The sequence below is a fragment of the Dipodomys spectabilis genome, unplaced genomic scaffold (genome assembly GCF_019054845.1).
Source record: "Dipodomys spectabilis isolate Male_0828 unplaced genomic scaffold, ASM1905484v1 ptg000085l, whole genome shotgun sequence".
Classification (NCBI taxonomy): Eukaryota; Metazoa; Chordata; class Mammalia; order Rodentia; family Heteromyidae; genus Dipodomys; species Dipodomys spectabilis.
The window spans coordinates 3,942,665-3,969,293 of NW_024870762.1; the positions used below are offsets into that span (position 1 = coordinate 3,942,665).

At 54.4% G+C, this 26,629-nt stretch overlaps 1 protein-coding gene across 1 annotated transcript in view; it reads left to right on the top strand.

The window, feature by feature from the left end:
* Positions 1–22,788, top strand: part of Grm4 (glutamate metabotropic receptor 4) — a 96,317-nt gene extending 73,529 nt beyond the window's left edge. Inside the window, exons 7-11 of the mRNA XM_042684167.1 lie at positions 6,918–7,118; positions 7,335–7,471; positions 9,783–10,718; positions 16,698–16,944; positions 21,909–22,788. Of these exons, the coding sequence (XP_042540101.1) occupies positions 6,918–7,118; positions 7,335–7,471; positions 9,783–10,718; positions 16,698–16,944; positions 21,909–21,958 (1,571 nt within the window). The 3' untranslated portion in view covers positions 21,959–22,788. The remainder of the gene's footprint in view (positions 1–6,917; positions 7,119–7,334; positions 7,472–9,782; positions 10,719–16,697; positions 16,945–21,908) is intronic.
* Positions 22,789–26,629: the final 3,841 nt, after the last annotated feature.

A 26,629-nucleotide genomic window follows, 5' to 3' on the forward strand; every position in this document is an offset into this window, starting at 1 on the left:
CTGAGAGCCCTCATGCAGTTAGGAATCATCTGGCCTTGCAGACAGGGGTGCAACAAGACCTGACCAAGAGGCAGGAGGAAAACAATCCAGGAGGCTCCTTGGAGGGAAGCTAGGAGTGCTGGGAGATTAAGTGTCTCATACATTTGAGTTGTAAAGTCTCACTGAGACAGTGACACTTGAGGAAAGGCCTGATGGCAGAGAAAGAGCAAGCCAGGTAGAGATCTAGGAGAGAGGGCAGCATGCGCAAAGGCCCTGAGGTGGGCTTGGTCAGGTATGGATCTGAGAGTCTTGTAGGCAATCCTGAATGAGACAAACCAACTGTAGCTGTGAAAGAGTGTGGAGGGATCTGATTTGTGTCCTCACTACTCCCTCTGGCTGCTGCCCTGAAGAGGAAGCTGGGCCAAGGGCAGAGCGGGGACGGTGAGGTGGCTGGTGCTATCATCCAGGTGGGAAGTAATGGGGTCACATGGTAGTGGAGAGAAGGGGTTGGGGTTTTTGGCAGATTTTCATTACAACTATAGAGTTTGCTAAAGGACTTAAGGTAAAAGAAAGATGACAGAAAATCAAAGGTGGCTTCAAGTTTTTTGGCCAGAGCAAGGAGAGAGTCAGATGGGCGAAGGGCGGAGTCTGGCCTAGGACTGAGGGGAGATGTCTGCACAGATTGGGCAGCCTGGGAGCGAGAGGCGAGTGTCATTATAATGATATGTGAAGGCAGCCTTGGATACAGGCAGGTTGAAGGGCAGCAGGCAAAGAGGAAAGGGGGACCCCAGCAGGGTGTTCCTGATGTGAGGGGGAGCGGCAGGGAGGAGGAACCGTGAGCTGAGAATGAGAGGACTTAGTAACCTGGGTGCTCCATGACCCCCCCAGCCCCACCCCCTATGGCCCAGGGTCCTTGGCCGTGATGGCGCTGCCTGGGGAGGAAGTGGAGCAGCCAGAACGCCGCTGACAGCCTGGCTGTGAGCAGGGGCAGAGGAAGGGAGGTGTGCTGGGGGAAGGCTGGGCTGGGAGAGGGCATGTTGTATACATGGGATAAACTATAGCTACTTTCACATTGGTGAGAAATACCTGGTAGGGGAGGAGCTGGATACCCACACATCCCCACTGGGCAGTTCATCGTGTTTGTTTGTGACAGGGTCTAGCCAGGTACCCTAGGCTGGCCTGGAACTGATGATCCTCCTGCCCCAGCCTCCTGAGTGTTGGGATTACAGGAATGGACTACCACACCTGGTAGCTCATGGTGTTGGACAGAGGCTTAGGCCTAGAGCTGTCTTCCTCACCCTGGACTCCAGCCTCCTATTTGGAAGAGCAAGCCAGACCTCAAACCAAGATGTGGCAGAGGCCTTGCCTTTCCTTGTAGCTACTGGCCATCAGTGCTAGATGTGGCCTCTGTCATGGGTACTGCTTCCCTCTCTTGTGCCAAGTGCCAACCCCATTTCAGACAAGGGTATCACAGCTCACAACGCATCGGGCTCAGCTGGAGAATCTCCAGTTGGTCTATCAGATACTTTGGTTCAGGTTCTCGGGGACCCAGGATTTCCACGAGGAACCTTAATCTTTGTGGTTCCAGTTTGATGGCTCTTCTCTACTGACTGGATATTCTTCTTATCTATGGGGACCCTGGAAGTCACTGTCAGAGCTGGGACTCAGTTTCTGATGCCAGAACGTTCATCCTGGGGTAATGTTTGTGTGTGTGTATGTGGAGGGGTTTTGCAGGAGCTGTTTGTTCTCAAAAAGTTCCTGTGACTAGTGTGGAAGGTGGAGGAGCAGGAAGTGTGTCCCCCTGAGATCCCCAGGCTAGACAGAGTTAGGAGCCCCTCCCTGGCCAGGTGAGGTGGGCATCATCTCCCTGTGTCTGTTCCCTCACCTCTCTGATGGTGATCTGTCTGTTCCAACTCATCCCTTATACAGCAGGGTTCAGGGCCCCCCCCCCCCCCCCCCCCCCCCCCCCCCCCCCGCCACTCCCACAGGAAGGAGTGGGCGTGGAGTTTAGGGGAACAGAGCTGGGATGAAGGAGTTGAGGCTGAGTTGCTTAGAGACAGTGGGACTGGAAAGCAGGCAGGTGACTGAATGGGTTCGGAATTCAAGAGGAGGGGCCAGCAGAAACCGAGGTGTGGGGCTAAGAGCCAGAGGGTGACTTGGGGCAGGGGGGACCCTGGATGGGAGCTTTTGGGAATGCTAAGCAGGATCAGGGGACAGTGAGCTGGCCCAAAGGAACGGGACTTGAGTGGCATATGCGGAGGGGTGATGGGGAGATGGAATGGCTCTGCATAGGGGAAGGGAGGATGAGGGTGGGGAGGGGAGGGAGGGAGGAAGCTGGAGGACACAGAGCTATACTCTGACTAGACTGACCAGGAACCCTGTCCACACGCAGTAGGCATCCTGGCCTGTCTCACAATAGTAGCACTGAGAGCCCTAGTGGGGGAGCTGGCCGGGGGTATCAAGGAAGAAGGAGAGCTGAGGCTAAGGGGACATGTACCCAAAGTGGGTGGCTCACTGTCTCCTCCTGCGCCCCAAGGCCAGTTTCCCCACTGAATTCACCCCCCAAGGGGACTGAGGCTCCCAAAGGCCCATTGGTGGTCAGGTTACCTAGCTGGTCTCTGGTCTGAGCCAGAAGTAGCTCTGGGGGAGCACTCTCTGGGGGAGGCTCTGGGGATGAAATCTGGTGTAACGCACTTGTGTATTTGTATGTAAATACAAGTTTGCAAGTGCAGGTGTGTGTGTGGCATCTTTGTGTGTAGATCTGTGCTCCATCACACACACTGACCTGTATACGCATGCTTATGCAGCTGCTGGTGGCTTCCCCACTCCCCGTCCTCTTTCCCTCATTAGCCATGTGTGCCCCTCAGGGCAGCTCTCAGCCCAAGACTGGCTCGTCTTCTGCCAGTGTCCCAAAGATCCCAGTAGGACAGGTCCTGTCTGCCTCAGTTTCTCTGCCACCCACTTCCCCTCTAAATGAAATACCTGCCCACTCAGCCTTGTCAGGACCTGCTTGTGGGACTGCCCAGCTTAGGATAGGGGTGGCTCTGAATGACCCCTTTCATGCTGGTTTTTGTTGTTGTTTTGCCAGTCCTATAGCTTGAACTCAAGGCCTAGATGCTGTCCCTGAGCTTTTTTGCTCAAGGCTGCCTCTCTATTACTTGAGTCACAGTTCCATTTCCAGCTTTTTGTGGTTAATTAAAGATAAGAATCTTGGGGCTGGGAAGGTGGCTCAGTGGTAGAGTGCTCGCCTTGCATGCCTGAGGCCCTGGGTTCGATTCCTCAGCACCACATAAGCAAAAAGAAAAAAGCCGGAAGTGGCACTGTGGCTCAAGTGGTAGAGCACTAGCCTTGAGCTGAAGAGCTGAGGGACAGTGCCCAGGCCCAGAGTTCAGGCCCCATGACTGGACCCCCCCAAAGAAAATAAAGAAAAAAATAAAGATAAGAATCTCACAAACTTTCTTGCTCAGGCTGGCTTTGAACTGTGACCCTCAGCTTCAGCCTCCTGAGTAGCTAGGATTACAGGTGTGAGCCATTGGAGCCTGACTTTGTGCTGGTTCATTTTCCCTATGTAGCTACGGTTAATTATATATATTTCTATGGATGCCAGTGTCTGGCCTGCCTGTGTAATGCAAGTGTGCGCATCTGGGAGCCACCTCTGGAGTGTGTGCATCCAGGAACGGAGCACCCTGGGCATGGCTGGGTGGGGCTTGTGGTGGAAAGGTGAGGGGGGAAACAGAAGGATTCTGATTATTTCAACCTTGAAAACTCATTTCAATTACAATTTACAACCTGCAGACAAAGGCTGCAGTCACCGCGGTAACCACCGCTCCGGGGTTTGATGGAGAAAATCCTCCCGATGGCTCTCCGGCTGCCTGTCACCCGTGGCTGAGCCAAATGCATCTCTGCTCATGGTGCCCGGGGACACAATTAGGACATCTTCAAACTGTTGCTGCTGTCACTGCCGCCATGTGTCTGGAATTTATCTCCTCCAGTAGCTCTCAGACATGTGTGTCTTGCCTTACTCCCAGAGCTGAGGTTCCCTGCCTGGGCCTGGGGTGACCCTCTTTCCTCCTCTAGACCTGTAGATAGGGGTCCTTAACCCTCAGTGAGGCCTGGCCAGACAGAAACAGGTCCTGGGCTCTGGGAGGGGAGGAGGCAGCAGGGGTTCCATGGAGTAGGGGCAGTTTAGGTGTGGAGACTTCTGGACAGTTCCTATCTCCAATATGAGAAGCACTTTAGGCCTGTCATTGTTGCTTCCTGTGGAGCACAGTAGTCTAAGGCTGGGCTTTGAGAGAGAGGGAGAGAGAGAGAGAGGAAGTATGTGTGTGTGTGTGTGTGTGTGTGTGTGTGTGTGTATGAGTCACAGTCAAAGGCAGGAGGTGACCTGAGTCTCCAGGAGCCCATGGCTGGCCCTGCGGCAGCTCTGGCTGAACAATCCGAAGAACCACTAAAAGCCTGCAGTTCCCTGAGCCCCTGGTGGAGGTGAGCTTTCCTAGTGAGGGTGCTCCTGTGGGGTGTTCACTCTCCTGCATCCATACCACTGGCTTTGGAGCCCCAGCAAGAACACATAGAATGGCCCAGGAATGGTTATTTCAGCAGGACTCTGTGTTGGGGGGCAGGGGGTTCTCATGGGAAGTCAGGAGAAGAGAGGCTAAGGCCAGCTTAGAAGTGCCAGCTTAGAAGTGGGGTTGTGTCTCACCAGAGGGCAGCAGCCCCTGGCTTTGAGGTCCTCTTGGCCTTGGGAGAAAGTTGCCTCCTCTGAACTGGCTGCTGTCTCCTGTTCTATCCCTGCTGGGAATTCACCTTATCCAGATGAGAGGGATGTGAGGGGAGCCGAGGAATGGGGCGCTGGGCCTGGATGTGGGATCCTGAGCTGGGCCCTGGCTCCAGGAGGGGATTTTAGTGATGCTTCCCTGGTCCCCCCTGTTGCCCTCTAAGGATGGGATTGTCCCTTCTCTTTTTTCCCCTGGTTCCTAGAATCCTGTGATCTGAAGCCTTGGACAAGAAGGCAGGATGGGGAAGCTGGAGAATTTGCATCTCATGTTCTTCCCCGCTGTTTGTGCCTTGACCTAGAAATAATGTTGCCTGTTAGCAAAGCTAACAGCTCTGCTCAGCCGAGGCCCCAGGACAAGTGCGATCTGGGAGGAGTCCGGCTGGGTCTGGAGCTGGAGTGCTCATCCTGTCATCAAGAGGCACAGCCCCTGGCTGCGTGACCTAGGTTTCCTCTCTGGGGCCCTGTTTTCTTATCTGTGAAATCTCATCAATTGGGGCCAGTGACCGTGGTGGCTCTGCCATCATAAGCACAGTGGTTCAGTGGTCTTTTACATCCTTTTGGCAACCTGTGAACATCTACCCGGAGACAGGCTAAGGATGGGCTCCTGACCCAGGGGGAGAGTTGAGTGACCAGGCTGGCCATGGGCTAACAGATATCACCACCCAGTCAAACCCTCCTCGTGGGGTGGGGTTGGTGAGCATCCTTCCTGACGGGAGGGGATTTAATGGTAGGACAGACTCCAGGAAGGCAGCGCGCTCCCTCTCCAGCAACATCTGCCTCTCAGGCATCCAAAGCAGGAGGCAGAACATTGGTGTGACCTCTGGTATTGCCAGAGAATGGAACATTGTCATTTCCAGGCAGGCTGATTCATCCTCCTGGTCCCCACTGGGGAGGTCTCTCAAGTCTCTCAGACCCATTCCCCTAGAGCCACGTATAGGTGAGGCCTCCCCTAACACTTTTTGAGGAACTAGGTCTACACTGCTGTGCCTTCTGGAGGACGGCTGGAGGACGGCTATGACTGCCAGTTCTGTCCTTGAGAAGGGAGCTGTGGTCCGGACATGTCCAAGGCTATGGCCTTAGGAGAGAGGCCAGGCCTCCCTAGGCTCTTCCCACCCTCTTTCTTTCTCTCACCTAAGTTGCAGCCTCTCCTTCCTGTTTTCCTGCCCTGTCCCCACCCTGTCCAGCATAATGCATAGAGGCTTGGAGCCAGAATGTCTGAGTTCAGATCCTGCTGTGCATGGGCCTGCAGCATTTCTCAGTTTTGCTGAGCCTCACTTTCTACATCCCCATCTTTGTAATGGGGCCAGTTACTCATTTTATAACATTGCTGTGGGAATTCAATGAGTGGCTCTCCACAGAGAGCTTAGCACAATGCCCAGCACGCAGCAGGTACTCAATAGATGTTCCCAGCTGGAGTTATTTTTAATCGCTGTCATGCAGGGACCAGGCCAGGAACCTCCTCCTCCAGAAAGACTTCTTGGCTACCACAGCTCAGCTTTGCTGCCATCATAGATGTTCTGACCATGCACACACAGAGCATCATGGGAGGTCGCCCACTGTGCCAAGTGCTTTCTGCAGTGGGTCTCCCTGCAGCCTCACAGCCTCTTCTGCTGATGGAGACACCGGGGCCTCTGGTAGTGGAGGAGCTGTGGGCTGCTGAGCAGAGAGGCTGGGTGGCACTGGGGGGGAGGGGCGTGGACAGGAAGTTAGACCTCCAAGGCCCTGGGAGCCTCTACTGTTGGGAATGAGAGGGCAGTGGGGAGGGGCATCCCATTTGGCCAACCTCTCTCACCCCGGCTACTGGACAGGCTGTTACTGAGGGGTGACAGCTTGTGACTGGGCAGCTACTTGCTCCACTACCTCAGGACAACTGGGGAGAAGGCAGCAGACACCCATGGGAGACCCCAGCCTCTGTCTTCGGAGGACAGCAGGCGATGGGCACTTCTGTTCCCTGTGCATCAGCAGGACAGCGGGGGGCAATGGGCCTGCTGTTTCACCCCTTACAGTGATCCCCAGACACCTCTACAAACTATGTCCTGGGGTAAAGCAAGCTCTGGGCTGGGCTTCAGGAAATGGGCTGTGCCGCTCTTCAGGCCCCAGGGGCGGCTCTGGCTCCAGGGTGAGAACTGCGTGCCACAGGCTCCCTGCTGGTGTTGCCTTGCAGACCGGGAGCGCATTGGGCAGGACTCGGCATACGAGCAGGAGGGGAAGGTGCAGTTTGTCATCGATGCCGTGTACGCCATGGGCCACGCACTACACGCCATGCACCGTGACCTGTGTCCTGGCCGTGTGGGGCTCTGCCCTCGCATGGACCCTGTGGATGGCACCCAGCTGCTTAAGTACATCCGACATGTCAACTTCTCAGGTAGGATAAGGTGTAGTACTGCTCTGGGGGGGTCCTGGGCCATGCAGCCTGGGAATAGAGGCCTGGGCTGGGAGTGGGGATCTCTGGATGCTTCTCAGTGGTGACACCCCCAAGATGATCCATGGTGGAGTCTCTGCCCCAAGATGTCTCTGTCCCTAAGTGCACGAGCCCCCTTGTTCCTGAGTAAACTTGGCAAAGACCCTCCCCTCTTCCCAGGCATTGCAGGGAACCCCGTGACCTTCAATGAAAATGGAGATGCACCTGGGCGCTATGACATCTACCAATACCAGCTACGCAACGGCTCTGCAGAGTACAAGGTCATTGGCTCCTGGACCGACCACCTGCATCTCAGAGTAAGCAGAAGGGTGAGGAGGGGCCTTCAGTGGATGGGGACATGGCTAGTGCCATCCCAGGCCAAGAGGTGCCTTTGCCAAGTGAGAGGTCTTTTCCAGGGCCCCTTCTTGACCCTAGAAGCCCAAGATACAATTCATTCCAGCTCCTGCCCTCTCCTGGAGCATGGGGCCTTCAACCTGCTACCCACAGGGAAGGGGTCTGGATAGATGATTTCCCACCATGGTGAAATGGCCAAAGGTGTAGAGGATGTGGAGGTGAGAGCAGGTGGGGAAATTGTGTTTGGACAGAGGGCAGAGTCTAAGGCAGTAGAGTCTAGGCGAGGCTTTGTCTCTGCCCTACAAGGAGAAAAGGGTTAGCCAGGCTCAGGGTGGGCACAGTGTGATACCTTGAGGTCCAGGCTCAGGACACCTAGTCCTAAACTGGACACAGCCCTCATTTTTCCTGGATGGTGGCCAGCCACACAGTACCCTGCTCTCTCCTGCAGTGATGGGGAGCCCCTCAAGCCCTTCGAAGCCTTTCTACCAAGATCACACATAGCTCTCCCAATAGCCGCTATGCCAGGGGAAACATCTCTGGAAACCTGGCCCTCAGGAGGCAAAGGGCTTTTCTCAGGCTTGTAGGAACAGAGTACATCCATAGTGAGGTCCATACATGCTGAGCAGAGGGACCGCAGCGCATACTCGGGCAAGGTGTGAGTATACCAACCAATGGGCACACTTGGCAAGGTACCAACCAACCAATGGAGGTGTCTAGTGTGGGTATAATGGCAAAGCCCGGCCAGTCACTGTAGCAGCAGCAGTAGTGGCAGCAAGCTGATACTTTTGAGAATAGCTGGGTACCTGCTGCTGTCCTGTGACTTTCCTGTGAGGAGCGCAGTTTTGCAAGGCAGGCACTATCCTTGTTCCTGTTCTACAAATGGGGGAGCTAAAGGCAGAGGTGGACATGTGGGCAGGGCCCCGAAGGTCTCCCTAGTGATATAAGACCCTTATGCAGCCAAACCAGCCCCATGGCCCAGTCTGAGCCAGCCTCTGATATCTTCTTGAGTCTCCTCCTCCCAAGATGGAGCTGAGGTGGCAGAAGGAGGTGGGGTGGGGCTGCTCTTACCTCACCGTCTTGAGTGGCTCCATTTGGGCTAGACTGTAGGGACCACAGCAGGCGAGTCTCTGGGAGCCAAGGAAAAGGCCTAGAGCTACCTGGCCACTCACTGGCTCCCTGCTCGGTCTGAGAGGGAGGGGCTATCATCACAGGTGTCTGCCATCTCCTGGGCCTGGTTACCTCTACTCCACAGAGGCTCCCTGTGACTCTATTAGGTACTAGCCCTGTGCTGGAGGACTGCAGGGAAGGCTTCAGAGCCAAAGAAAGGAGTAGAGTGGAGGGGGGGTGGGGATCCAAAGATGGCCATCCAAAGATGGAAGGGCAGGAAGCAAACCTTCTGGACACATTTCTCCAGGAATGACAGCCCAGCTGACAAGTGTGCCTGTCTAGCCAGGCTTGCTGCTGAGAACAGGTTCTGCCCATGAGCTGCTTTGTTTAGAGCAGACTCCCTTCACCCAGCGCCTGCAGCCGTGTTAGGCCACTCACTCACTTTCCACCGAATCATAACACATTCAGTAGGGCGTGACAACCCTCCCGTGGCTCTTTTGCTCCCAGTCATTGTATCTTCAGACACTATGGAACTGTGAGTAGCACTAATTTAGAGCAAGATGTAAAGAAATGCTAACCCCTGGGCACACATTAAGTGTCCTCTGATTAAATCTTTGTTCGTTGCTCTCTGCTGCACACAACTCCCTGCACCACTCCATGGAAGCTCCACAGGCTGAGCGATGGGGCCATGTATCTCCCACTCCATCTTGCCCGTCAGTCATGTGGAGGTAGGGCGTGTGGAAACACAGATTTGAGTAGCAAGGCCTGGGCAGGGCTGGAATAGAAATTTCCAGCAAGCTTCTGGTGATGCTGAAGTTGCCAGACCGCTGTGAGTCACAAGGCCTTGGGGGCAGAGTCAGGCCTCCTGGGTTCTCTCTGCTCTGTTCTTGGTATGCGTGTGACTCTAGGTTGCTCCTCTCTGGGATTGCTTTCTACAGATGATTCTTGAGAGTTTTAGATTCACTCAGGATTCCCACAGGCAGCAGTGGGAAGTTCGCACTTGTGTAAATTTAGCTGTCAGTCAGTTCTGGTGGGTCCAGACAGCTGGACTTTTGGCCAACGAATGGGCTGATTCAAATGTAGGGACCAGAGGGCACTGCCCAAGGGAACTGTCCAGGTACTTGGCACCAGGTCCTGAGGCCTGCTCTATGGTGCTGTCATTGTCAGATAGAGCGGATGCACTGGCCGGGGAGTGGGCAGCAGCTGCCCCGCTCCATCTGTAGCCTGCCCTGCCAGCCGGGTGAGCGGAAGAAGACAGTGAAGGGCATGCCCTGCTGTTGGCACTGTGAGCCCTGCACGGGGTACCAGTACCAGGTAGACCGCTACACCTGTAAGACCTGCCCCTACGACATGCGGCCCACCGAGAACCGCACAGGCTGCCGGCCCATCCCCATCATCAAGCTGGAGTGGGACTCGCCCTGGGCCGTGCTGCCCCTCTTCCTGGCTGTGGTGGGCATCGCTGCCACTTTGTTTGTGGTGGTCACATTTGTGCGCTACAATGACACACCCATCGTGAAGGCCTCTGGCCGTGAGCTGAGCTACGTGCTGCTGGCAGGCATCTTCCTGTGCTACGCCACGACCTTCCTCATGATCGCCGAGCCCGACCTTGGCACCTGCTCCCTGCGCCGCATCTTCCTGGGGCTTGGCATGAGCATCAGTTATGCGGCCCTGCTCACAAAGACCAATCGCATCTACCGCATCTTTGAGCAGGGCAAGCGGTCAGTGAGCGCCCCGCGCTTCATCAGCCCTGCCTCACAGCTGGCTATCACCTTCAGCCTCATCTCCCTGCAGCTGCTGGGTATCTGCGTGTGGTTTGTGGTGGACCCCTCCCACTCAGTGGTGGACTTCCAGGACCAGCGGACGCTGGACCCCCGCTTCGCCAGGGGTGTGCTCAAGTGCGACATCTCGGACCTGTCACTTATCTGCCTGCTGGGCTACAGCATGCTGCTCATGGTCACATGCACTGTGTATGCCATCAAGACACGTGGCGTGCCTGAGACCTTCAATGAGGCCAAGCCCATTGGCTTCACCATGTACACCACCTGCATCGTCTGGCTTGCCTTCATTCCCATCTTCTTTGGCACCTCACAGTCTGCTGACAAGGTGGGTTTGGGGGCTAGGGATAAGGGGAGGGGGGGACAGCCTCCTGAGGCTTCTTTCTTGTCTTGCTTTCTTCTCTGATTCCTAGTTGCAAGTTATCTTTCTTTTCCCTCCCTCCCTCCCTCCACCCGCCCTCCTTCCTTCCTTTCTTCCTTCCTTCCTTCCTTCCTTCCTTCCTTCCTTCCTTCCTTCCTTCCTTCCTTCCTTCCTTCCTTCCTTCCTTCCTTCCTTCCTTCCTTCCCAAACCCTGCTTACCCCTCCCATCTCCTTCCTTCCCCTCCTTTCCTGTCTGTCTCCCTGCTTCTAGCAGCTTTCTTTCTGTCATCAATGCATAGAAATATAGTGCTTTTTTTTTGATACATTCTTTCTAGATCCTCCCTTCTCTTCCCTCTTTGACCAGCCCCATCTTACTTTGGCCCCCTCCTCTGTGCTCCCTCCGAAATCTACCCTCGCATCTTTCTGGGCCACTGAGATGTGAAATGTTTTGAGTACTTGCTTCCTTTCTCCCCAGAACCAAGCTGCCTGAGGTCCAGGAGCTTGTCAGTGCCAGCCAAGAGCCTGCACAACTGGAACTACAGACGGGCCGCCTCTGCATTCAGTACGGCTGGGCCTGAGGGTCAGCACGTACCTGAGGGTCCTGAGGCTCCTCACTGCCTCCTGGGGCTAGGGAACTATCTTGAAATGCTGGGGATCATTAAAATCAGGTCTCATGGTGGACTGGGGAGTCTAGCTCCTGGCTTGAGTGAAGTCCATATCTACCTGGGTCCTGGGCAGGGAACCTGGCCTTTCCAGCCTCAGTTTCTTCACCAGTAATTTGGGGCCACAATCCTTTCCCTGCAGTTCATCCAGCTGTGCAACCATGGTATGGACCCCGTGGTGTAGATGCAGTTTACACCTGCTGAGGAGAGGGGAGATAGGGAAGCAGAGGAGGGTGGTGAGAATCAGGTCAGAGATACAGACAGTCCTTGGAGAGGATGTTGCTCTTACTGTGAATGAGAAGAGAGTCCTGTGGGCTCTAAACCTGGAGGCTTTAAAAAGATCAGAATCAGTGTGATCAAGAAGAGAGGAGGGACTGTCATGATCTAGATGGGAGGCAAGGGCAGCAGAAATGGTAAGAAAGGAGTCTGGGTGGGATTGGAGGTGGTGGGTGGGTTTCTGATGGACTACACATGAGAAGATGGAGGAGAGTCATGCATGCTTGTAGGGGTTTGGTCTGAACAATCAAGGCGTCTCCATAGGCAAAGGAAGGGGACAGGATGACCTGTGCAGGGGCCTTTGCATGTGCCAAGTTTGGGCGGCTGTTGCATCATGGCTGAGCATGAGAGCTGAGTGTCAGGCTAGGTTGTCCTCAGCCTGCTGTGGCATTTAAAGTTGAGTTGGGGGCTGAGCTCTGGAGACACTTACTTGACCTTCAGTGCAGCAGCCATCAAAGCTGCCAGTCTGTGCCAAACACTTTAGTTAGTGGCCACCAGGCCCCACAGCAGTGGGGACCATCCCCTCTTACAGGCAAGGACACAGGAACAGAGAGGGGAAGTGGTTTGCTTGAAGTCATTCAGCCAGTAGATGGCACAGCTGGACTTGACCCCATCCTGTGTCAGTAATGCAGGGGCCTCCCACCTCCAGTCCACACTGTCCTGATGTTCCCCCAGCTCCGGGACACCACTCCAGTCTCCTGGGATTTCTGGTAGGAGCCTATCTTTCCCTAGCCTCTCCCCAAGAGCTGTGTCTTTCACTCTGAATCCTCTGGGCTTTGTCCAGAGGGGCCTATGGTATCTTCCAGTGGTAGTCTTGCCCTGGGGGCTACAGGCCAGAAAGAGGGTGCTAAGATATCATTATGGGCCTGTCTGCCCCATCACAGCCTAAGGAGGGACCTAAGGTGGGAGACCAGGCCTGGCTTTAGTAGTAGTGCCACCCCACAGGCCTGAGCCAAGCTGCCTCCTCCAGCTCATACTAAGCTGGGTATTTGGTCCCCTTCTGGGGCACAGGTGCTGGCAAGGTGCCCATGATTCCTGTGGGTTCAGTGGTCCCACACCCCAGGAAGCTGGCAGCTTAAGAAGTTATCTCACAACATCAGGAGGTCCCTCTCCCCTCTCCTCAGGCAGTCTAGGCCTGCTGTTGGGAGGCCCTAGAATGGGGTTAGATTCCTCCCCTCCACTTGTACCCCTCCCCAGGGGAGCCCTATCACCCCAGAGACCCCTCCCAGCACGGGAGATGCTGATATGATCCCTTCAAATTCCAAAAGGGGACAGACTTGTCTCAGGTCACGTTACAGGCTGTACTCACCAATTACCCAGCCTGGGGTGTGGGACATGCTCTCTGCCTCTATGGGCCTCTAAATGGAATCATGTGTCATTTAGGACACCAGACTTCTCAGAGGTTCAACTGACCCTAGGCTGTGTCTTGGCAGACAGGCAGATAACTAGGAAGTACCCCGTACAAGCTGTGGGAGGGGCTACAGGGCTTGAGTGTGCATGAAGATAGATTGGGGCTGTGGTCAGGAGCTGTGGCCTGAGTACACACGTGTGTGCAGATGGATGTGAATGTGCCCTTGGTGGATGTGTGCATGCCCATAGTGGATGGGCTTGTTGTGAGTGAGTATGTACAGCGGCTGAGATGGGCTGATGTGTGTGCCAGGGGATTCACAGCTGCCAGTGAGTAGGTGGGTGTGCAAACTGAGTGTGTGTTCACATGGGTTAGAAAGTGGATACAGGTGGCTCTGTGTAGATATTTTTGGGTACATTTGTGTATGTGTGTACACCCAGCTGCATGAAGAGGGGTCAGGTGTGTGTGTAGCTGAGTTTTAGTGTGTGTGTGTGTGTGTGTGTGTGTGTGTGTGTGTGTGCAGGTATGCAGGTGTGTAAGCATGTTTGTGTGTAGCTGAGTAGCTGTATAGTTCCCCAAGGTGTGGGATGAAGCCGTCTGTGCCGCTCTGGTGAGCAGGCAGATGGATCGCCTAGCATTAGTCTGGATTTCTGGGGCTTAACACCGCAGCCTTGTGGCGTCACCCTGAGCCAGCCTGAGCGGCCTTTCTTCTGTGTGAGGTTACAGCTCAGTCAGGCTCGGGGAGGATAGAGCCACAGAGGTCGGCCAGTGTGCCCACCCGGGGCAGCCTGAACAGAAACAAAGCAAGCAGAGCTCTTTATCCCTGACCCTCACCCCCACCTCACCCCCACCCCCATTTGTCAGGCCTAGCAGGAAAACCGGAAGCTCATCAGGCTCATGAGCTGCAGCTTCCCTGTGCCCAGCTCTGTCAGCCTGCTTCACTCCAGGAGCCCGTGACTGGTCCCATGCAGGGATCCTCATGGAGGAGGACATTTGGCCAGGCTTGACTCACTCTGGAGCAGGAATCAGGCCCCAGTGTGAGAGAGAAGATGAGATGGTGTCCTGAGGTCACTTTTTCCTCTGATGACTTTAATACCCTCCTGATGCCTGGGGTCCCTCAGAGGTACCCCTGGGGTCTAGAGGACATACTTCTCTAGAAAAGCGCACCTGCTACCATCTCTTGAGACCCTGTTCACCTCCACATGGAAAGCCAGGGAGTGCTGGAGCCAGAGGCTGGCTCCAGGGCTGGGGTGGGGATTCTAGGCTCTGGCAAGGAGGAGGGACAGTTAGTCTCATTTCTGTCTGCTGTCCAGGGCCTGTCCTTTAGCCTGGGAGTAGCTAGTGGAGCCCCCAGAACCATGCTGGGAAGGAGAGGTCCCTAAAAGATTTAGAGCCAGCTTTGTTGCCACTTGAGTGGTTCACTCCTGCTGTGTTTTGTCTTTAGAGCGCCAAGGCCTGCTCACACCTGTGTGAAGTTACTACCATGATTTTCAAGACCCCCTGTCAAACATTATTTAATATTTAAGATGGTGATGGCAGCACATTATATTAAGCGTGGGCCCTTCTAAATACAGACCCCATGAGCTGACTCTGCCTGTGTTAATGATGGGGTCTTGCTGCCCAGAGAGGGGAGCAGATTTGCCTAGTGTCTCACTGTGGGCCAGGCCAGAGTGGCTTCAGGAACCCAGGCTCCAAACCCCTAAAGCAAGGCTGTGTCCTCTGCAGAGCTTGAGTAGCTTCAAGAGAGGCCTTGATTTGTAGTCCAATCACCTGGGTATGGGTCAACTCACACTCCACCCCCATTAATGAGGGACACAGGGAAGGGAGAGGCTTGCAAAAAGTATAAGATAGGATGAATCATATGCCACCAGGATCACCGAACAGCCACCAGTATGAGAGCAAAGGCAGCACCTGCCCCCAGGAACCCTTGTCTAAAGAGGGGGACACACTTGCCCAGTCTATAGGGAAGACCCAGATGACAAGCCTGCTCCTATCTAGCCCAGCCGACAATTCCCTGCTCCAGAGTCTCTGGAGCCTGGCATCCCTCTAGCGTTTCTATTAGTGTCAGGAGAAAAGTGCTGTACCAGCGGTGTGTGTGAGAATTGAGGCTTGTCTGGGTGTCTTGGGGGACATGTGTTGTCTGGAGGACAGACCATTTCTCCTTGGGCTTGTGTCATTGTCCTGAATCAATCAGCTCTTATCTGGAAGCTAGGCTTTGAGCTAGGGAACATCAAGACTGTCCAATTGGCTATGTCCTGTCCAGTTTCAGTCCAGACCCTGTGGCCAGTGAAAGTGTCTTTCCTGTGGCCTTGCAGTCTGAGGTTGGGTGGCTTTATAGTGTGGGGGGAAAAGAGGTGCCATTGCACTGGTAGGAAAACTTACACCTACAGAGGGGCAAACTTTCCTCTTAGATCCTATAGCTTCTCTAGCCTCTTACCCAAAGGCTGAAATGGAGGTCTTCTCCTCCATGGTACAACTTGTGGACATAGAGAAGAGACAGGAACAAATATGGTAGTGGGAACCCCTGGCCCCTATCCTCAGTAGGTCCCCAGATGGGGCTAGGGCTTTTGTGATCTCAGCAAGCAAGCCCCATACTGCTGGGCTGCCTCAAGAAGAGGGATGTCACTGAGGTCAGATCAGCCTTCCTGCAGGAGGACCATTGAGGGAGAGGGGACACAGGTCCAGGCTCAGCAGATTTAAGAACAGGGTGATTCCTGTCTGTACCATGCCAAGGAGACCTAAGTTAGGTCCTTGGCTTTTGGCTGGCTGGGGAGCAGGGGAGGGCTGGGAACTAGAGGACTTGGAGGAAGGTGGAGGACTTAGAAGGAGGAGGGAGGTAGGAGAGAATCCTAGCGGGGCAGTGGAATTGTTTGGTCCTGCCTGGAAGGGCCTACTACTGAAGGATGGATGATCCGACACTCAGATTAATGGGCTTTCATTTTGTTAAGCATCTGTCACCGTTAGTGCTGGTGAATGAGCATGAAATGAGCTTTGACTGTGCTGCCACTGCTGCATTGTGCCAGGTACTTTGGGTCCCATGCCCAGGGCCTGCTCTGCACAGGGTGGCACATGGGGCCTGGTCGGAGGGGTGGTGACATAGCCATCAGGGACCACTCTAAGGCACCAGTGGGTGCTTACTTCCCCTGCAGCTCTGAGCAGGGACTGGTCTTGAGAGGGTCAGCTGTGGTCCCCAAGGCTAATACAATGAGACAGAGTCTTCCCTGTCAATACCAGGCACAGGAAAGTACTTCTCACATGGTACTTAGCACAATGAAGTAAGTCCTCACCAGAGCCCTAACAGGTTAAGAACTGTGATTATTGTGTCCATATTTTATGTGAGGAAACTGAGCCACAAAGGCCAACTTGTTCAAGATCACACAGCTGGAAGCAAGACCCGAATCTAGGGATTATGGCCTAAAAGCCTCAGCTTGGAAGCGGAGTCATTGCTCAAGTGGTAAAGCACTCGCCTTGAACAGCAACAACAAAAAAAATACAAGCAAGAGCACAAGGCCCTGAGTTCAAGTCTTGGTGCGGATCTAGTGGCGTACCCACCCACACAGTGCTCCCTTCTGCCCTAAGCCAGCAGGCGCAAGTGGTGCTCTGGATGGGTGGAGTCTGTCCCCAGAGGTGCTGGCACTGATGCTGTCCCTCCTCACGCAGCTGTACATCCAGACGACCACGCTGACGGTGTCCGTGAGCCTGAGCGCCTCCGTGTCCCTGGGGATGCTCTACATGCCCAAGGTCTACATCATCCTCTTCCACCCGGAGCAGAACGTGCCCAAGCGCAAGCGCAGCCTCAAGGCTGTGGTCACCGCCGCCACCATGTCCAACAAGTTCACGCAGAAGGGCAACTTCCGGCCCAATGGGGAGGCCAAGTCTGAGCTCTGTGAGAACCTGGAGGCCCCAGGTGAGTGTCTGTCCGGCTTGGTCCCTGCCTCAGCCCGCAAGGCCACGCCTCTCCTAGGGGAGGCGGAGTTCCAGGCCACGCCCCACCACTCCTCTGGCCACCAGGAGGCCACAGGTGAGCACCAGACCAGAGGAGCAGGTTAGAACCTCTCCTGGTTCACCCCAGTTCCTGGTGGCCTTGAGAGAGTCTCTGTCTTTCCAAACCCTGTGCTGGCTACACCCTTCCAGAGATTTCTACCCCACCTGGAGTGAGGCCATGGGGAACTGGCCCTGGATGTATGATGAGATACTGAGGCCACATCTCAGCCCAGCCCTCCCGTCTCTCCAGGAGAAATGGCTGTTTCAGGAGGCCCTGTTCACAGGTCCTTGGGCAACCTGGGAAGGGTCCTGGTCCCAGATAGCTGTTGACACCCAGCTTGGCTTTGTTTAGCAGCCCTTTAGAAGGGCCTGAGAGATGGGGGACCCAGGGGACGGGCCTGCTCAGGACAGGCAAATGAGGGATGGAGTTAGGCTTTGGGACTTGCAGAGGTTGAGGGCCTCAGGTAGCAGTGTGTCACCAGGGGCTTGCCAGGAGAGGGTCCTGGGATTTTTTTTTCTTTTTTTTTGGGGGGGGGTGTGAGTGGGTGGATTAGCTTTTGCTTCAAAATAGAAATATGCCTCTATAGTAGAACTGTGCGCTGAAAATGTAGACTGGCCAGAGAGAGAAGGAAGCATGGATTTCTTATCTTGTGGGATGGACACACTAATGCAGGGTCAAGATGATGCCCCCCCATCTTTTTCTACTCTTTCTTCTTCTTAGACTTAGCTGTGTTTGGGGAGCTGAGGCATAGAGAATTGGAGGGATAAGGATGCCATTGGCAAGGTCCCAGTAAGAATGCTGTCTAGTCCTTGAACCCTGACTGTGGGTAGACCTACGACCTACCAGCTTTCATCCCATCTACCACCTAAGGCAAGACTTGTACTGTGTGCGAGACGAAGAGGAGGACCAGAGGTGCTCTAGGGACTTGTGCAGGAGACACAGCGTGAATCACAAAGAAGCCCAGAGCCTGCTCCACAGAGGAGGCCCTGTTTCATTTACCAGAAGATTCAGAGAAACAGGAGACCTTGACTCCTGGGTGTCTGGGCCGGGCTGAGGCTCTGGGTGAAGCATCTTCACCCATGAAGATTCTCCAAGATGAAGGCCCCCCTCCAAAATCCCTCCCAAATCCAGTGGGACTTTTCAGGCTCCAAATCCTTTCCTATGTTGGGTAATCTTCACAGAGGGTTTGAGAGGCCCAGCAGGGCTGGGAATGTGTAGAGCTACTGGAGGTGACTGGTAGTCTCTCGGGGAGGGAAAAGAAATCCAGGCATAAAGGGACTCCATTGAATCCCTCGTTGAGGCCCAGAGAGAGCAAATGTCTCTGAGATCACTCAGCATGATAATGGCGGACTGGCCCCACCACTGTGTTCTTTCTGCTCTGACTTCTATCAGCCTTCTTGTCTCCCAGGTCTCATTCTCTGTACCTGACTTCTGACATGACCCTTCCCCCTTTGATATACAGCCCTTGAAAGGCTTTCCTGTCCCAAGCAGGGACCCTACCTTCTCCCACATCTCCCCTTCATTCTCTGGAGATCTAGCCAGTCATCCCATCCCTCCCAGACCCCTGGGTGCTGGGGACAGACACAGATCTGCACCTGGCCTTCACCTCTGGCTCCGGAGAACAGCATGACGTAGTGGTGCTGTGATAGGCCAGAGGAGACCAGAGAAGATAGGGGCCATTATAGCCACACTGGTCCCTATGCTCTGCTCAAGCTGGTCACCCGTGCAGACAAGGAAGCCCTGCCAGGGAAAGGTCCCAGCTCAGCACCCTACCCCTGCAGCCCGAGCCAGAGGCAGGAGCTCCCCTTACCCTCAGTCTCTCAGCTCAGTGACAGGGCCAGGGAGGTGCTGGGTATTAATTCCAGGGACAGCCCCAGAGGAGGGGGTGTGAGCTGGAGGAGTAGGAAGGTGTCACTCTACTGGAGCAGGGACATTTTTCACCCTGTCACTTGCAGGCCACGTATCTTTAAACAAACAACAGAATAAATAATTTAGGGGCCCGATTGCAGGCAGATTGGGTTGTGGCGACAAATGGGGACTGTCAGCTTGTGCCTCACGCAGCCTGTCTGCCAGCTAATTGTTCTGAATCACTGTTGGCAGCAAAGCAACAGAGAGGGCCTGGACGTCAGCGGGGGCCTCTGCCACCTTGCCCTTTCCCCTCCTAAGAAGGTGCTTCTGCAAGGTCCTGGGTTCATCTCTTTTCAACCTGTATTTTGCAGGGTTATAGTGTTTTCAGCTACCCTGGGCCAAGAGCCAGCTGTGCATGTGCTCTGCGTGTGTGTGTGTGGGTATGTGTGTGTGTGATCATCACCCCATTTACAGACAAGGGAACAGTAGCTCTGGAAGGGTCAGTTAGTTCATGTGTCACATGGCTGGTGCTGAGGTCCCCTATTGGAGGAGCCTGGACTGGGCCCTAGGGCTCCAGCTCCTAGATGATTCTTCCTTCATGACTCACCGATAGGCTGTGGCCCTCCACTCTCCAGGGTAGTCTCACCATTCCCACTTAACTCATAAGACTGAGGGGCTCTGCCCAAGTGCTTTAAGACCTCTGGCTTGTAGCTGAGGGCAAAGGACCCCCTCTCCCAGGCCATCGAGTTATGAATTGGATATTTTTTAAAAGAGGAGACAGACAGCTGTGGACTTAGAGGGACAGGACACAGCTGTCCCTCTCCTCTGTCTCTTGACTGACTCTGGGCACCCTCAGTATCCCCCAGGCTCACTTCCCCCTGCAGCCAGGGCGTTTAACTGCTGCTACTGCTGAGATTTCCTTCCACCTCTGAGCTTGGAGCCGCTGAAGGGGTTTATAGTTTGGAAACTCAACTTTATCAGTTCACCCAGGGGGTGAGGGAGCCCTAGGGAGTTTGATTCACATTGGCTTGGTTGGCAGGCAGGTGATTAGCAGAGCCAGCTGCAGGCTCATCTCTTGACTATGGGAGTTATCTGTATAGAGGTGCTGGAGGTGGCTTGTAGCCCCTCAAGAAAAGTAGTGTGTCACAAAGGGGCACCCCATTCATTCCAGTCATAGGCTGTCACCGACCAGTCAAGTGACGATCCATCCTCATTTGAATATTTCTGTGAATAAGGAGTACACGACCATATAAAGATGCTGGCTCCAATCTCGCCTTTGCCCAGGGGAAAGTTCTTGCTTAGTTAAACTGAATCCTGGTCCACGTCCCTCTGCACGACTCCCATGGTGGCCACTTGATTGACTGCCTATCTGCAACAAGTTTGCTTCCATCTGATGGACCCCTTAGACCCAGCAATCTCGCCTGTGTTCATGGGCTTTTGGTTATGCTGCTATGACAGAAAGGTCTTAGAACAGAGAAGTTCAAATCAGGCGGATGTTTGTTATGAGTATGCAGTCGGGGGGGGGGGGGGCAGGAGTGGGAGGAGGGCCCAGGTTCCCTCCATTTTGCTTCTCCAGCAGCTCCAGAGGGTTGAGGATTACTCGCCATGTCTGTTCTAGTCATGGAAGGCCAAAGAAGGAAGTACAGAGGGAAATACTGTCTTTATCAAATGACATGGATGTTGCACCCAGTTCCTCAGTCACACACTTTAGTCGCAGAAGGTCCCACTCAACTGCAAAGGAGACTGGGAAATGTAGTCTTAACAGCCATCTGCCAGCAAAAATGGAGGAGAGGATTTGGGGAACAACTTGCAGATCACCCCACTGCTCTTCCCAATGGCCTCTCCTTCAGGCCAGTACTCTAGCTCAATCAGGCAGCTACAACTTCTCTTCTGAGCTGACAGGATCCCCTTTGGGGAGCAGAGCAGCTTTAAGACAAAGGCAGTATGTTTTCCTCCCATCCAATTCCTTTTCTTGTATTAGCAGACCAGCCTCACCCTAGGCAGCAACACTGCCCTTAATTTACTGCCGCCAAGGGGGACCTGAAACCTGGCAGTACCAGTACAGGGCAAAACTGAGGTCTAGCCAGGCTCTTCCCTCTTCCCTCCCAGCTCCTTCTCTGTCAAATGGGGCTGACGCTTTGGCTCCTCATTCGGCTGCTATGATGCTCCAACCCAGTGGGATGGCAGACCTTTGTGAGGCTAATGCCAGCACCTGGGGGGGAACTGGCCCTGGGCTGGGACTAAGGGGCCAGGCCAGGAGATGGGAGGTGCCCACAATTGCCATCCCAGTGCCAGTTGTGGAGTGAGAGAGGAGGAGCTCTCCAAACTAAGAGGAGATAGAGAAAGAAGGAATGGAGAAGGGCGAAATGAGCAATGGTTATTTGTGGATCTAGGGCTTTGCATTTTCTCTGGGCATGGGGTGTGGGTCAGGTCTATCATATTCCTCTGTTTCTAGCCAAACAAAGCCCCTGTGATTGTCAGTATTTCCTCTGCTCCTATTTGCCACTCCTTTTACTGTCTACCACTGCCATGTGTTGGGATGTGTGTTCTTCACACGTGTACTCTTCCAAAATGGTTGAACTTCTGAAAGAATTCCCTCAGATAATAGTTTAGGATTACATAATCATATCACAAAGAAAAGAATTAGTTTAATGTGTGGTAGAATTAGAAAGCAACATGGGCTTCATGGCGGGGACACCTTCAGAGGAATGGGCTTGTGGGGAGGGGGGTCACCTCAAAGTTACATAGTGGGGGGAGGGTCACTCCAGGCACCAGCCCAGCAGGGTCAAAGGTGTGGAGAGAGGGAGAGAGCACAGGTAAGCCCAGGGGCTGGGGACAGCAGGAGGAGCGGCTGCATAGATGAGTGGGTGGGTGTGGTTGGAGGTATATAGATGGCTCTGCTTAGGAGCCTGGGCTGGGTGGTATGGGTGATCAGAGCCACAGTTGGCTCTTATGCAAGGCAGTGGCTGGCAATGGCAGTGAAGGAGGTTTGAGAAGCAACCCCTGCCTCCTGGTGATGCTGGTGTCTCTCCTTCCAGGACTTGCCACCAAACAGACCTACGTCACCTACACCAACCATGCAATCTAGCTAGGCTGCCAAAGCCAAGTGGGCAGAAGCGGAGCCACGACCCATGTGGAAGGTGCGTTGGGCCAGGGCCGCTCCCCAGGGCCCAGCTGATGTCCTGCCTGCCCGTGGGTGCCCACGGACGTGGCTTGGTGCTGAAGACAGTGGAGGCCCCAGCTGCGACACTGGCTAGGCAGCCTGGGCAAGCCAGGTGGGCAGCAGGGAGTCTGAGGGGCCAGGGAAGTTTCTGGCCACCACAAGGAACTTTGCTTGGATGCTGATTCTCCAAGCCCCCAAAGCACAGGGGCGCAGGATGTGTGGGCCCGAGCACTGGTTTTCTCTCTCTCCCTCTGCCTCTGTCTGTCCTGTTGGTGACCTCAGTCTGTTTCTACCCCATCTCTCTGTTCTCTTATCTCTGTGTCACTGTGGTTTTTTCTGCACGTCTGGTTTGTTTGGGTTCTTGGCTTCTGTCCCTTCTCTTTCTGCTCTTGCCCCCCCTGCCTCCTTGGCCATTTGCTCTGTTCTGCTCTCCTTGCTTCTGGGTCCCTCCGTGTCCTTCTCTTCTCATGCATTTTTCTTTCCTCTTCCCCCTCAACGTTATTTTCCTCTAGCTGTGGGCTTTCCCATCTCTCCCCCTCCTCCCCCCGACAGCACCCTTTCCTAATCTACCAAATCTTCCATGTCACAAAGAGAAAAAAAGGAAAAAAAAATCAATACACAAAAATGCCAAAACAAAACACAAATCTTGAGTGTGTTGCAAAGTGCCACAGCCTCCTGGTGGCCTCTGTGTGTTTCTGTGGCCCGCAGCCTGCCCGCCTGCCCTACCCCCAAGGCTGTGTGTCCTGCCCGCCTGCCCTCCCGCCCGCCCGCCTGCCCCTCTCGCCGCCGACACGGAGTTCAGTGCCTGGGTGTTTGGTGATGGTTATTGATGACAATGTGTAGCGCATGGTTGTTTTTATACCAAGAACATTTCTAATAAAGATAAACACCTGGTTTTGCACCTGGCCTCCACGTTCACTGAGGGGCTTGCCGTGGGACCCTGGGCTTAGCCACAGCCGGTGGCTTGGAGGCAGGGAGGAAGAAGACCTTGGATGCAGGTGCTGCAGTAAGCTGGACAATGGGAGTATGGTAGAGCCTTGGACAGGGAGATGCCAGGGTTCAGGTAAGGGGTAGGGCCAGTCTGCAGCCCCTGCCTAGAGCCCACCAGCCCCTATTACTGACCTGATCCTCTCCCTCTAGGTAGGACAGTCTCCTCTGAAGAAGTGAGTTCTGGGCCACCGGCATCCACAGCCCCCTGTCTAGATGTTTTGTCTCTAGGTCCAGGTGCTAAGGTGATGGGTGTTAGTCCTGGAGAACCACATGTGTGGCCATCTGTCCACATGTCCACGAGCATACAGTGCAGTGGATGTACAGCTCCCCTTGTGCTGAGAGCACATGGAATACACGCAGGCTCTTGGCATATGTGTGTTTGCCGTGCATGTGTCCGTTTGCCTGTTTAGGTGCCGGCAGTGTGAGTCATGAGTCATGCATCTCAGGCTGGTGGAAGTGTGCGGGGCATGCGTGTGAGTGTGTCTGCCACAGCTGGCTCCCTTGATGGGTTGAGGGTAGGGAGTGGGGAGTAACTTAGGGGCTGGGCCCTGCTAGGGAAAAATTATAGAGTCAGCGACACAATGAGGCCACAGGCAGCAGCTGGAGCCCAGGCTCCTTTTGCCCACCCCTCCTCCCCCTCCATTGCTAGCTGAGAGGTGTAGGAACACCATAGCTAAGGGACTGGAGGGACTCTGAGTGGCTGGGGTTGGGGGGAAGAGTGAATGGAAATGAGGCAGGGCACTGTATAGTGCCAGATGTTGAGGGTGGCTCCAGGAGTCAGCCCTCCCTCTTGGGGGGCACTGCACACAGCTGTGCCCAGGAAACAGCCCCCCTCCAGGTCTGCACAGGGCAACCAGTTCATGCTCAGTGTCTGTCTCTGTAAGAGAAGGAGGGAGGAGGGGTTGCTTGCTGACTCTCTGGCCCCTGTAAGATAGCCTTAGGCCTCTACCCAGAATAGATTCACACCCAGTGCCAATACTCAGTGACACAGAGTGAGGTTGCTGCACCCAGAGTGTCTGCTCCAGTTTTACCTTGTATATGAGAGACTGGGGGTAGAGTAACAAGCCATCTTTCCCTGAAGCAGAAGCACCTGACCCTCTCTGCCTCCCCACTCCCACTTTTCTGCTACTAGGTTTGAACTTGGGGCCTCAGGTTTGCTCAGTTTGCTTACTTAATTGGTGCTGTACCACCAGCTAAGCCCAGCTTTTCGCTGGTTATTTTGGAGATGGAATCTCATGAACTTTCCTGTCCAGGCTAGCCTTGACAGCAATTCTCTGCATCTTAGCCTCTTGAGTAGCCAGAATTGCAGGTAATTCATGCTCTGAGGTACAAGGTTGGATAGGCAGAGGGCCTGCTGGCCCAGGGCCCTAGGGGTAAGGCCCAACCCAGGACTTGTCAGGTTCACCTGTGTGGGGAACCCCATCCTGGTTGATGAGAATAACCACCTTCTTCAAGGAGGTGCTGCCTATGGCTCCCCAGGACTCAGGCTGGGAGGGGGAGGAGAAAAGGCAGTGGGGAGCCTGAAGTGGCTGGTAGGGGCCAGGACAGTCAGGAAGCCAGAAACCCGACCCTATCTTCAAAGATTTCTTGTCTGATGGAGGAGGCAGCCCTCAGGGAGTAGAAAACCAACCCTATCTTCAAAGTTTTCTTGTCTGATGGAAGAGGCAGCCCTCAGGGAGTAGAATTGAGTTTAGAAATGCTGCTGGTCCTGCAGTAAAATAATGGTGGGAGTGACATGGATTGAATAGGGAAGCGTTGGGCGGGGGAGTGTTAAGCCCCTGAATGAATCTAGAGTGCAGCCAAGTGTATAAGATCTGGGAAGCCAAGGTAGACAGGAAGGGCCCACAGAATCAGACCTGCTCTGCAGTTCAAGTGGGAGGACACATGTGGCCGTTGGAGCCCTCCTAGAAGGCACAGGCAGTGAGGTCAGGCGGGGGCATTCTGATGTACAGGGGTGCAGGAGGTTACCTGGGCCCTTCCTGGTCCCGCTTGATGACTCCTATGATTGATATCAAGGCTCATGAAGGACACAAGAGAGATGGCTAATCACTCAGAAGGTTCAGGGTTTCGTAGTTAACAAGATTAGGCCAGTAGTCCCCAGTGGGTCTGAGGGGTTACAGCAGGCCCAGTGCTCACCCTTTTCCTGGGGCTGAAAGGATGGAAGGATGGAGTGAGGCGAGTGTGCACACCACTGTGCACTTTCCAACCCTTTGGGGAACACTTTCAGCCCTTCTTAGAGTCCCAGATCTGAACCGCTGGGTGAGACTGAGCAGGCGCTGTGTCCCATGAAAGGTACATGTGGACTGAGTGGGCCAGACCTCAGGGTTTGTGAAGCCAAGACCTGCAAGTTTGTCTGGGGCTCACGTCCAACAAGGGACCCAGCCAGCCCTGAGCCAGCTGGCTCTGCACCACCCAGCCCCCAGGCCCCCAGGGGAGCCCCAGGAGTATGTTCCACCTGCAAGAAGCTCCTGTGCAGGACAGGCCATGAGTCTCTGTCTCTGTCTCTCTCTCTCTCTTTTTGGTCAGTTGTAGGGCCTGAACTCTGGGCCTGGGCGCTGTCCCTGAGCTTTTCAGCTCAAGGTGAGCACTACCACTTGAGCTACAGAGCAACTTCCAGTTTTCTGGTGGTTCATTGGAGATAAGAGTCTCACAGACTTTCCTACCTGGTCTGCCTTTGAACCCTGATCCTCAGCTCTTAGCCTTCTGAGTAGCTAGGATTACAGGCGTGAGCCACTGCTACCTGGTGCTCTCTCTCTCTCTCTGGTCAGTAATAGGGCTTGAACTCAGCACTTGGGCACTGTCCCTAAGTGCTTTTGCTCAAGGCTACTGCTCTACCACTTTGAACCACAGCTTCACTTCTGTTTTTTGAGTGGTTAATTGGAGATAAGAGTCTCACGAGGACTTTTCTGCTTGGGCTGGCTTCAAACCGCAATCCTTAGACCTCAGCTTTATGAATAACTAGTATTACAGGTGTGAGCCACCAGGGCTCAGCTGAGCCTCCTTTCTGATGCTCTCACTGGAACCCTGCAGCTCTCTCCCTTCAGTGTGTTTCTTACTACTCCTGGCACGGAGGGGGAACTAAGGCACAATCCCTGGTACCTAGAACTCTCCTCCATCCTCCTGCCTGCCCTGTACTGCCTTGGCTGCCCGCCCACAAGTCTTGGCCCTGGCACACTGAGCCTCACAGGGCCTCCCTGCCTCCCCTTCTCTCCCCCCCCCCCCCCGACAGCCCAGCATTGAATGGCACACGCGCCCAAATCTCACTCGAATTGGCAAAAGCAGCAATTAGCATCTAATGAGGCTTCTTGCTTTATTTTTAGGTAACCTCTAAGGCCCTGCCTGTGTAACTCAGCCCGCCATTGCGCGGCAGATAATTAAAGCATGTCACCATAATTTGCCTTTTTTTTTTTTTAAATGAAGCCCCGTAATTATGTTTTTATTGCAAGTGAGGGGGAAAAAAGAGAGGGGAAAGAAACAAAGAGAGGCGGGATTAGGGCAGGAAATGGGGTCTTCTCAGCCAGGTGCCTCTTCCTTCAGCACAGAACCAGGAATGACCCCTCAATCTGGGCTCAGCTTGTCCCCTGAGACCCACTGAACACCCAGGTC